The following is an 11,898-nucleotide window of genomic DNA, read 5'->3' as shown; positions in this document are numbered from 1 at the left end:
TTTTGAACATCAAACTCATTTTTCTCCAGATTTTTCACATACGGAAGTGGGGAGCAATGTTTATGCAATCCATGTGCCTGTTCAACTGATTAATCAGCCATTATTTACAACTAAAATATAACCTTAAATGCAGTAACGTATTATGGATATACAAATAATTTATTTCAAAACATCCATGTTTATTTAAAACATACCATACACAAAATATTGTTCTCATGCGTAATTTGGGTTTCTCAGGCTGTGCCATTGTGTTATGGTGGAACTGGTAAAAGTGCTTAACAATGTACAATTCAGCACATCAATATAGTCCAATACTTCCCCTTTCTTAAAAGGACTTAATTCCAAAAAAAACTGTTTGAACAAACTCAAAACAACCTCTGGGGGAAGTATGCGTAAATTCACAAAGTTCCTCACACTTGAACCAAGATTCAATGATTCATTTGTTTTCCTAAACAAGGATTTGACTATAAAATATGAACGCTCGAGGGAAACAGGCTTCCAGAAAAGAAATGAATACATTTGATTGATTCGACATTGGAGGATATACAGTGCATTCGGAAAGTATTCAGACCCCTTTACTTTATGTTAAAGGGATCCCGAGTGACGCAGCGGTCTAAGGCACTGCATCGATTCCAGGCTGTATCACAACCGGCCATGATTGAGAGTCCCATAGGGCGGCACACGATTGGCGCAGCATCATTCGGTTTTGGCCAGGGTGTAGGCCGTCATTGTAAAAAAAATAAAAAACTTTAAAAGCCTTAACCTAAAATGGATGAAATAAAAACATTTCCTCATCAATCTACAAACAATACCCCATAATGACAAAGTGAAAACAGGTTTTTGGATATTTTATTTATAAAAAACAATATATATAATAACTTTATTTACATAAGTATTCAGACCCTTTGCTATGAGACTCAAAATTTAGCGCTCGGTGCATCTTGTTTCCCTTGATGATCCTTGAGATGTTTCTACAACTTGATTGGAGTCCAACTGTGGTAAATTAATTTGATATTGAAAGGCACACACCTGTCTATATAAGGTCCCACAGTTGACAGTGCATGTCAGGGCAAAAACCAAGCCATGAGGTTGAAGGAATTGTCCGTAGACCTCCGAGACAGGATTGTGTCGTGGGACGGTACCAAAAAAATGTCTGCAGCATTGAAGGTCCCCAAGAACAAAGTGACCTCCATCATTCTTAAATGGAAGCGGTTTGGAATCACCAAGACTCTTCCTACAGCTGGCCGCCCGGCCAAACTGAGCAATTGGGGGTGAAGGGCCTTGGTAAGGGAAGTGACCAAGAACCCGATGGTCACTCTGACAGAGCTCCAGAGTTCCTCTGTGGCAATGGGAGAACCTTCCAGAAGGACAACCATCTCTGCAGCACTCCACCAAATCAGGTCTTTATGGTAGAGTGGCCAGACGGAAGCCACTCCTCAGTAAAAGGCACATGACTTTGGTTTGGCAAAAGGCACCTAAAGACTCTCAGACCATGAGAAACAAGATTCTCTGGTCAGATGAAACCAAGATTGAACTCTTTGGCCTGAATGCCAAGCGTCACATCTGGAGGAAACCTGGCACCATCCCTACGGTGAAGCATGGTGGTGGCAGCATCATGCTGTGGGGCTGTTTTTTAGCAGTAGGGACTGGGAGACTAGTCAGGATTGAGGGAAGGATGAACAGGGCAAAGTATAGAGAGATCCTTGATGAAAACCTGCTCCAGAGCGCTCAGGACCTCAGACTGGGGTGAAGGTTCACCTTCCAACAGGACACAACTCTAAGCACACAGCCAAGACAGTGCAGGAGTTGCTTCAGAACAAGTCTCAATGTCCTTGAGTGGCCCAGCCAGAGCCCGGACTTGAACCCGATCAAAGATCTCTGGAGACCTGAACATAGCTGTGCAGCGACGCTCCCCATCCAACCTGACAGAGCTTGGGAGGATCTGCAGAGAAGAATGGAAGAAACTCCCCAAATACAGGTCTGCCAAGCTTGTAGCGTCCTACCCTATAAGACTTGAGGCTGTAATCACTGCCAAAGGTGCTTCAACAAAGTACTGAGTTAAGGGTCTGAATACTTATGTAAATGTGATATTTCAGTTTTGTATTTTAATACATTTACAAACATTTCTAAAATATTGTTTTTGCTTTGTCATTATGGGGTATTGTCTGTAGATTGATGAGGGAAAAAACAAATGTTATCCATTTTAGAACATGGCAGCAACATAACAAAATGTGGAAAACGTCAAGGGATCTGAATACTTGCCGAATGCACTGTACATGGAATCCTGCTTTAAATTCAAATAATTTCTATCCCAAAAAGCAATCCACATAATGGGATGTGCTGGCTGGTATAGAAGGATTAACCCAGGATATTATGTCAATCTGTTGTCATATACAGAAAGCATCTTAAAAGCAGTCTATTGTACAATTGTACAAAGGCCAGTCTTAAGTCAGTGGATTCGGTTTCAAGAAATCTAAACCAAATCAGTTCGATTTCAAGACATGAATGCTTACTGTGAACAAAGGCAGATGGGTTATCTAGTAGAAAACTCTATGCCATTCAGATGTCTGACGTGTAATATTTTATTGACAGTTGGTCATCTAGTCTTTAAGAAAAAATGCTTAAAGAAAAAAATATGAATTGCAATTCAATACTCAATGTTTCATTATATTACTTAAAAAATCAATATGATTTTGTCATCCAGACTATGTGAACATTGACACTTCTGAGGGCTAGAGTAAGTAGTATTTGGTGTTTTGGAGAACTCTGTCTAAAATAAATTAATGTATGGTTCTTTAAACAACAAGTAATAAAATGGAACAATCTTAGATACGAGAGTATAACTATAAGGTGCTGAAATACCAACAGCATTCCATTATGAATTATGCAAGGGAAAATGTCAAAGAAAACACTTCCTGCATCTAATGTGAATAAAACAACATATTGGTGCAGCACAAAGATTCAAACACTTAAAAAATTATGATTAAGGTACTATCCTTATATCAACAGGTGAAAGCGCAAGAACCTAAACATTAAAAAAAGAAACAGAAAAACCGTTTTTTTTTCTTCTAGAAACAGTCAAGCCACATCCCTTGGATAGTGAGTCTAAAAGAACCGAGTTGACAAGAAAGAAATGATTCAGGTGGAGTCGTGGACCACACACGCACACACCGTTGAAATGTATTAGATCTTTACCCTTGGTATAACAAAATTATTTTGCATACTTCCACTTTTAATAATTAAAGGAGCTTGGTGATCAATGCTTAAAACTTGACCTAGTAATGATTATGATTGAGCTTTATTTATGTCCGCCAGTAAGATCACAGATAATTCAACCCAGGAAGTCCTTTCCATGGGCTGAATAAACCATGCCAGTAGCGTAAGTCGAACATTTGGTTTGATTCATCTAAGCAAAATTCTTTCAATAAGTAGTTTAAGCCTTAAAATGAATGAAAATCAATAGCTCAGAGAATAATGAACACCATAATAATACATCTTTTAACAGGTTGATTTTTCATCATCTGCACATTAACATAATGACAAAAAAACAAAAACACACTGCAATACATCACTTGATAAAAAAAAAACGCTTTAGGATAGTTCGGGCTTGTCTGGTGCTGCTGTGTGGTAGTCGGTAGTGAGGAGCGAGATGGTAGGGTCCTCTTCAGGGTCCTGGTCCTGGGTGAAATACGAGTCCCCCTCCAGCTCCAGCAGAATGGGGAGGTCCGCTCCGCCATTCTCATTGGTCAGTGGGTCAGTCAGTAGCATTGGCTGGGAGGTGTACTGGACCAGCTGCTTCCCTGCTTTAATCAACATAGAAAAACATGAAACTATGATCTATGAAGACAGCGAGATCTTTTTATTTTCTTTAACTTTAACTAGATATCTATGGAGTTTCCATAGCCCCTTTACACTTCTTTAGCGTACACTGCATGAAGTATTACATTGAAAGTGTTAATGTTTTTTCAATATGACATTTTAAAGGTTGATTCAAGTGTGTTCATTTCCGCAGTATGTAGTATGTATTATGTAGTATGATGACTAGTATGTATTATGGAGTATGTATTATGTAGTATGATGAGTAGTATGTATTATGGAGTATGATGAGTAGTATGTATTATGTAGTATGATGAGTAGTATGTATTATGGAGTATGATGAGTAGTATGTATTATGTAGTATGATGAGTAGTATGTATTATGTAGTATGATGAGTAGTATGCGTGGAGTATGATGGTTTTTAGGCGATCCGACTAAATTCACATAGAAATTTGTTATACATCTGTCATTCTCATTGAAAGCAAGTCAGAAAAGCAGTAGATCCATTTGCATGCTTCCCGTTATTAAGTTTAGTTTTTCACATGCTAAGCTGTAAAACAGAAGAAAATACAATGTTTTGGTTTATTGAAAAAATACAGTATTTGAACAGTGGTTAATTGGTCCAAAGTTGTGTCACAAACTTAAATTAGGCAAACGGTTTAGAATTTGGTCACACTTTATTTGGATAACATACTATCAACAAACTATCTGTTGATAAGCAACTGCTTGCTAAGGTTACGGTTAGGGTTAGAATAAGAGTTAGGGTAACAGTTAAGGTTAGGAGAGTTGAAATGTTATAGATAGTCCGGAGAGCATCTATGGATGGACTATACAAATAAAGTATTACCTACAATTTTAAACAACTAGGAAATGTTGGAGTGTTTTCTACATATTGCAAGAAGTGACAGAGGCCTCATTATCATATTTCGCAGCATACTTTGTTGCAGGTAGATCATTTTGAATTGTTTGTTTCAATATCTTTGTTTTGTACATTGGTTGTTATTGATCTTATGGTATGCAAAGATAAATAACATACAGATTGGGTTAGTGGTTGGATTTATTGCAAGCGTTACTGAGATTGTGTAAACGGGAACAACTATCTAAGTAGTCCTTTCAAATTACACCTTCCAGCCTAGCAATAACTTTGACAGCCGGTTGGGGTTCATGTAAAAGTTCAGATTGTTGGTGTCCTCCTTCAGGCTGGATTCCATAAGGAATTAGATGTCATGGTAATCGGTGGTAACCTTATCATTCATTCAAATAGCACAGTGGGAAATATGCAAATTAGGCTTTAGTCTCTACAGTGTTAAAAAGGTAGTAAAGTACTAAAGGGAAAATGTAGTCAGATGATTGAAATTCAAAACATAGAAAAGTGTAAAATAGCATGGGAGCCAATTAAAAACACAGAAAGGTGTAAAATGGCATGGGAGCCAATTAAAAACACAGAAAGGTGTAAAATGGCATGGGTGCCAATTAAAACACAGAAAAGTGTAAAATGGCATGGGAGCCAATTAAAAACACAGAAAAGTGTGAAACCACAGTAGTTTTGACTAAATGGGGTGGGACTATATAAACCCCAAAATGGTGTTGAATTTGACTCCATGGGAGTTGAATTAACTCTTGCAATTTTACTGTGTAGTAGCAGTAGTAGTAGTATCAGTACACGGTCACATAAAAGCACAATTCATATTTACAAAATAATGCATAGTCAGCATGATATACAGTATATTAGGAGTTTTTACCTGTGTAGTTGTCACTTCTCTCAGCCCCTTTGGGTGGATCTGATGAAAGCAAGTCCTGGATCTATAAAAACAGAGGAGCCTACAGTGTGAGACACTGACTTATTTTATGAACAATACAAAAGGAAGTAAATAGCTAAAGTCACAATCCCCTTTCCCTGCTACGGCAGCAGGTCTATATCCATACCCCTTCAACCCCGTCTCCCAAAGACTACCCTCTGGCAAATGGTCCAGGTCAATCACGACCAAAACCTCCTGCCACTTGAACAGGTTCTTCCCCCGTGCTGTGGCCCTCACCAACCAGCCACCTTGTCCACGATGATCTTTTCCTTCATGTTTACTATTCATCCATGGACTATGCACCCTGCACTTTCATAGAACTGCACATTGCTCTTTGCACAGAGAATTTACACAATCCAGATTGTATGTACACAATGAACATCAAGCTATCACGCACCTGCCCTTTGTACCAAGCACATCCCGCATCGGCCTTTTGATATATATTGAGATATATATATATACACACATACACACATTTCCCCTACGCTGTACATTTTTTTTATCTATACATGCACAACTCATAATGTAGTCTGTAGTTTTTAGCTTGGTGTTCATTGTGTACATAGAATGTGGATTGTGTAAATTCTGTCTCTAGAATCTGTCTAACTTACACAGTCAAGGCTCTCCAGGTCGAATTCAGAACCAGGCAGGGAAGAACTGAAGAACTGAAAGACAAGTAGTTGAAGAAAATGTTATTGTCCCCTGGGGTTTTTCAGCAGAATCATATCAATAATAACATTCACAAGGAATAAGACAATATACATTGAGTGTACAAAACATTAAGAACACCTTCCTAATATTGAGTTACACCCCCCCTCCTCCTTTTGCCCTCAGAACATCCTTCATTCGTCGGGACATGGACTCTACAAAGTGTCGAAAGCGTTCCGCAGGGATGCTGGCCCATGTTGACGCCAATGCTTCCCATATTTGTGTAAAGTTGGCTGGATGTCCTTTGGGTGGTGTACCATTCTTCATACACCTACTATTATACCCCGTTCATAGGCACTTAAATCTTTTGTCTTGCCCTTTCACCCTCTGAATGGCACACATGTACAATCCATGTCTCAAGGCTTAAAAATCCTTCTTTAACCAGTCTCTTACTGCATCTAATTGCTGTAAATGAGAATGTGTTCTCAGTCAACTTACGTGGTAAAATAAGGGTAAAATATATATATATAGTTTTTATAAAATCTACAACGATTGTGTATTTAACAAGTGACATCAATAAGGGATCATAGCTTTCACCTGGTCAGTCTGTGTCACAGAAACATCCTGATGTTATGTAAAACCAGTGTGCACAAACATAACATGAACCATAAACTCTGTAGTCACGGTCACCTCACACCAAGTTGACCAAAAAAGCCACAGTCCCTTTAAAACACACCCTGTCACCTAGAAATGCAGTGACAAACCTCACTGCACATTCTTATTTGACCAGTCACAGTGTCCCACACAGTAAATGCCTCAGCATACGGTTGTTGGGACAGAAAAACTTAGCCTGAACTTACTTCAAAGAGGGGTGAGGACTCGAAATTGATGGACTGCGCGTTTAGGATAGTCTGGAGGTTTTCCAGGCCATTGTCGATGCTGTCCAAATGGTCACTCAGCTCACTCCTACACCAAAAAACAAAACATGGTTCATACTTATACGTTTCTGAAAATCTCCCTGACTAAACACGCATTAAAGCAAATTAGCGGTTTAAAAGAAATGGTAGTAAAATCACCCAACACAACTCATTTGATATGAGCAACAGAAGCCATTGGAACAGCGCTGAGCGGGCCACACAATCACCGAGTTGTGAGCCTGATCCCCAGAACATGGAATAGTCTGCCTTTCCCCTACAGTTCACTGGGCCTGCCACATTAAAACCCACTTACCTAAATGGAGGGTAGCATTTGGGGTTGTGCAGATAGATTAACATTTGGACAAAACATGCTGAATCAGATGTTTTTTCAAGCCTGTGTGTTCAAAACATTATCAATTATCAATAATGATGTTCTCAGTTGGTGCCAAATACTGAGAACTATCAAATATTGAGACACACTATCAGTTTGTAGACCAAGAGTACAGGTCGTCACATCCAGGGATAGGGTAAATGATACGCAATAATGACTGATCTAATATATTTGCTCAGTATAGACATCACTTCGTTCATTTTTCTAATTACACACAGGCTTGACAGATTGCCAGCAGCAACAAGCCCAGAAAACAATGTCAGGTACAGGCAGCAGCATCAATCAAGAGTTCTGGGGGGAGGACAACATAACAGGGTTTGTGGGCCAACTGAAATGCTAACCCTGGGTGAGGTCTGAGGTGTAGAGTCGAGGAGGGGCTGGGGAAGAGGCGAGAGACCTCTGACATCTGTGTTGAACTGAAAAGATAGAAGCACAACAGCTGGAGAGAGAGGAGATCATAGCACTACTACACACTGCACCCCATAGGTTGACTACAGCCCAGGAAGGGGGATCACATTGGCTACTCGGCTTCTCATTGGCTGAAAATAAGAATAAGGGCAGAGAGGAAGAGGCAAAGCAAGCGGTTCCCACTCTCGCCAAAATCTGTCCAAAATAAGCCCGATGTGTTTCCATGGGCTTATTTTGGACCTAAGTTTGTCGACGACTCCCATTGTTAGGGCGGAGACATGAGCATCTCATCATTATATACTGATCTCTGATAAGGGGCATTGGGACCACAGGAAAAGGGACGTTGAATGGCTGCTGGTTTAAAATGATATCCTGCTGAAAAAAATATTAAGCCACAACATACAGTGCCTTCAGAAAGTATTTACACCCCTTTACTTTTTCTAAATGTTGTTGTTACAGCCTGAATTTAAAATGAATTAAAATGTAGATTTTGTGTCACTGATCTACACACAATACCCCATCATGTCAAAGTGGAATTTTGTTTTCAGAATATTTTCTAAATGTATACAAAATAAAAAGCTGAAATGTTTTAAGTCAATAAGTATTTGTTATGGCAAGCCTAAATAAGTTCAGGAGTAAAAATGTGCTTAAGAAATCACACAATAAGTTGCATGGACTCATTATGTGCTCAATAATAGAGGTTAAAATGATTTTTTAATGACTACCTCATCTCTCTACCCCACACACAATTATCTGTAAGGTCCCTCATTTGAGCAGTGCATTTCAAACACAGACTCAACCACAAAGACCAGATATTTTTTCTCAAATCCTCATAAAGAGTGATAGATGTGTAAAAACACTGAATATCCCTTTAAGCATGGTGAAGTTATTAATTAGGCTTTGGATAGTGTATCAACACACCCAGTCACTACAAAGATACAGGTGTCCTTCCTAATTCACTTGATGGCGAGGAAGGAAACTGCTCAGGGATTCCATGAGGCCAGTGGTGATTTTAAAACAGTTACAGAGTTTGTTGGTTGTGATAAGAAAACTGAGGATGGATCAACAACATTGTAGTTACTAACCTAAATGAAAATAAGAAAACCTGTACAGAAAACAAATATTCCAAAACATGCATCCTGCCAGAAACAAGGCACTTTAATAATGCAAAAATGTGTGGTAAAGAAATTAACTTTATGTACTGAATGCAAAGCGTTATGTTTGGGAAAAACCCAACATAACATCACTGATTACCACTCCTCATATTTTCAAGCATTGTGGTGCCTGCATCATGGTATGGGTATGCTTGTCATTGGCAAGGATTAGGGAGGTTTTTTGGGGATAAAAAGAAACGGAATACAACTAAGCACAGGCAAATCCTAGATGAAAACCTGGTTCAGTCTGCCTTCCAACAGACACTGGGAGACAAATTCACTTTCAGCAGGACAATAACCTTAAACACAAGACCAAATATACACTGGAGTTTCAAAACAACATTGAATGTTCCAGAGTGGCCGAGTTACAGTTTTGACAAAAATTGGCTTGAAAATCTATTATTTTATATATTTTTTTACCTTTATTTAACTAGTCAAGTCAGTTAAGAACAAATTCTTATTTTCAATGACGGGCTAGGAACAGTGGCAAGACTTAGAAATATATTTCTAGCAATGATCAACAATCAACTTGACAGTGCTTGAAGAATTAAAACAAATTATAACAGGAAAAATATTGTATAATCCAGGTATGGAAAGCTCTTAGACACTTGCCTAAACATACTTACAGCTTTCAATCGCTGCCAAAGGTGATTCTAACATGTTTTTTCACAGGGGGGGGGGGGGGGGGGATATCTATGTAATCAAGCTATATTAGTGTTTTATTTTTCATTAATCTTGAATAAATGTTTGACTTTTTCTTCCACTTTGACAAGAGTATTTTGAGTAGATCGTTGACCAAAATTGACAATGAAATCTATTTTAATCCCCCTTTGTAACACAACAAAATGTGGAAAAAGTAAATGGGTGTGAATACTTTCTGAAGGCACTGTATGTAATGTACAGTCTAGGTTCCATTAGAGAGTACGATTTCTAGAAAATAAATAACAATTTTAACTCATCTCAACAGTGACACAGAAGTCAATGACTGAGACAACATCAAGAAAGGAAAAAGCTACAAAAAATTGAAAACTGCATTTCTCGGTCTGATGTATTGTATGCCCATAAATCTATACATCTGAAGTACAGTAGATTAAGATTTACAGTATGCATTAGTTTGATTAAATGGCAAGTAACTTATTATGTACAGTTAGTAGCAACAGCCAGGATCCTAAAACTAAAAAGCCAAGATGAAATGCAACAAATCAACAGAACTATGTCTAAAATGCCATCCAATCCATGTTTTGTTTAAAATAATTTGCCTAGTCTTTGAAGTGTATACTTAGCAAAACCAGACGAAGGCAATAGGGTTGTGTATGTAGAGCTTGTTGAATGATGGTGCGTATTAAACTAGCATAAAGCGCTAACAGCTGCCTAAACTGTTCATCAGGGGAGGAGCTGCTTTGAATCCCTAGCACATCCTCTTGATGCAATGTGACGTGATAGACACAGAGATGGTTGAGCATGGGGAGAAGCATAGGACAGTAGCCTGGCTGCAGACGTCCACTGGCATGCGACGTCTGATTATCAAGGCAACGAAATGCTAGCGTGATGCAAGTGGATCTTAAGCTATGGAAAAACAGCAATGACGAATAGTGAAAAGCAGCGGGTGGCCTTCCTATCGTTCCTATCGGCCTTCCTGTGTTTTAGCCAATTAGATTGACAAGGAATCCTTTAAGGGGAAGTGAACAAATGAACACAAGTGTAGAAGGGGAGAATTAGGCTCATATCTGTTGGCCTGTGCTAGGTGGGAAGGGCTGAGGGACAGACTGGCAGTGGGACCTGATCACGGTGACATTATCTAGGAATCACTCACTTGTCTAGACAGGCGAGGCTGAGACACTTCTGCTCCGTAGGGGTCGTTGGGGCGGGGGACGCGTTAGGCTCGTTGCTCTCCTGCAGGATGGAGTTGATGAAGGTGATGGGGGACAGGGGCGTGTCTACCTGGACTCCTGCCCCACCGATCACAGCCTCGGCCGGACAGACCTCCTCCAACACGGGACTGGACGGCTCCTCCTTTATGTGGACCAATGGGCTCGTGCTGAAGACAGGAAGAGAAATGGGGCAATTTTGTTTATTCTTGGATAGTTGGTATGGGGTCAGGAGTTGTTGCTGAATCCTGACTTGACCAGGAAAAACTTTAGGCCTTAGTTCAGGGTTTCCCAACTGGCAGGCCGTGGGTGATTTTATTTGCCCATCAAATCAGCTCCAAGTGATTTTAATTTTGGAAATTGGTTCCAAAGTGCATAATAGAGAGGTATGAAAAAAGTATACAAATGTAAGCAAGGTTTGAAATGATTATGTTTTAGTCAAATGATATACTGCTCAAAAAAATAAAGGGAACACTTAAACAACACATCCTAGATCTGAATGAAAGAAATAATCTTATTAAATACTTTTTTCTTTACATAGTTGAATGTGCTGACAACAAAATCACACAAAAATAATCAATGGAAATCCAATTTATCAACCCATGGAGGTCTGGATTTGGAGTCACACTCAAAATGAAAGTGGAAAACCACACTACAGGCTGATCCAACTTTGATGTAATGTCCTTAAAACAAGTCAAAATGAGGCTCAGTAGTGTGTGTGGCCTCCACGTGCCTGTGTGACCTCCCTACAATGCCTGGGCATGTTCCTGATGAGGTGGCGGATGGTCTCCTGAGGGATCTCCTCCCAGACCTGGACTAAAGCATCCGCCAACTCCTGGACAGTCTGTGGTGCAACGTGGCGTTGGTGGATGGAGCGAGACATGATGTCCGATGTGC

At 39.5% G+C, this 11,898-nt stretch overlaps 1 protein-coding gene across 4 annotated transcripts in view; it reads right to left on the bottom strand.

The window, feature by feature from the left end:
• Window positions 1–158: 158 nt before the first annotated feature.
• Window positions 159–11,898, bottom strand: part of LOC106570424 (heat shock factor protein 1) — a 33,921-nt gene continuing 22,181 nt past the window's right edge. The window contains exons 9-14 of one of the 4 annotated variants that reach the window (XM_014142744.3): window positions 10,947–11,171; window positions 7,913–7,987; window positions 7,124–7,229; window positions 6,227–6,280; window positions 5,559–5,619; window positions 159–3,800 (exon numbers count right to left, since the gene is read on the bottom strand). In XM_014142744.3, the coding sequence (XP_013998219.3) occupies window positions 3,592–3,800; window positions 5,559–5,619; window positions 6,227–6,280; window positions 7,124–7,229; window positions 7,913–7,987; window positions 10,947–11,171 (730 nt within the window). In that variant the 3' untranslated portion in view covers window positions 159–3,591. Of the gene's footprint in view, window positions 3,804–5,558; window positions 5,620–6,226; window positions 6,281–7,123; window positions 7,230–7,912; window positions 7,988–10,946; window positions 11,172–11,898 lie in introns of all 4 variants that reach the window. The other 3 variants (XM_014142743.3, XM_045694874.2, XM_014142745.3) reach the window with 3 other exon arrangements.

The sequence above is a fragment of the Salmo salar genome, chromosome 14 (genome assembly GCF_965601325.2).
Source record: "Salmo salar chromosome 14, fSalSal1, whole genome shotgun sequence".
In the NCBI taxonomy this organism is placed as follows: Eukaryota; Metazoa; Chordata; class Actinopteri; order Salmoniformes; family Salmonidae; genus Salmo; species Salmo salar.
The sequence above is the reverse complement of the archived record's forward strand: the minus strand, read 5'-3'. Positions and strand labels throughout refer to the sequence as shown.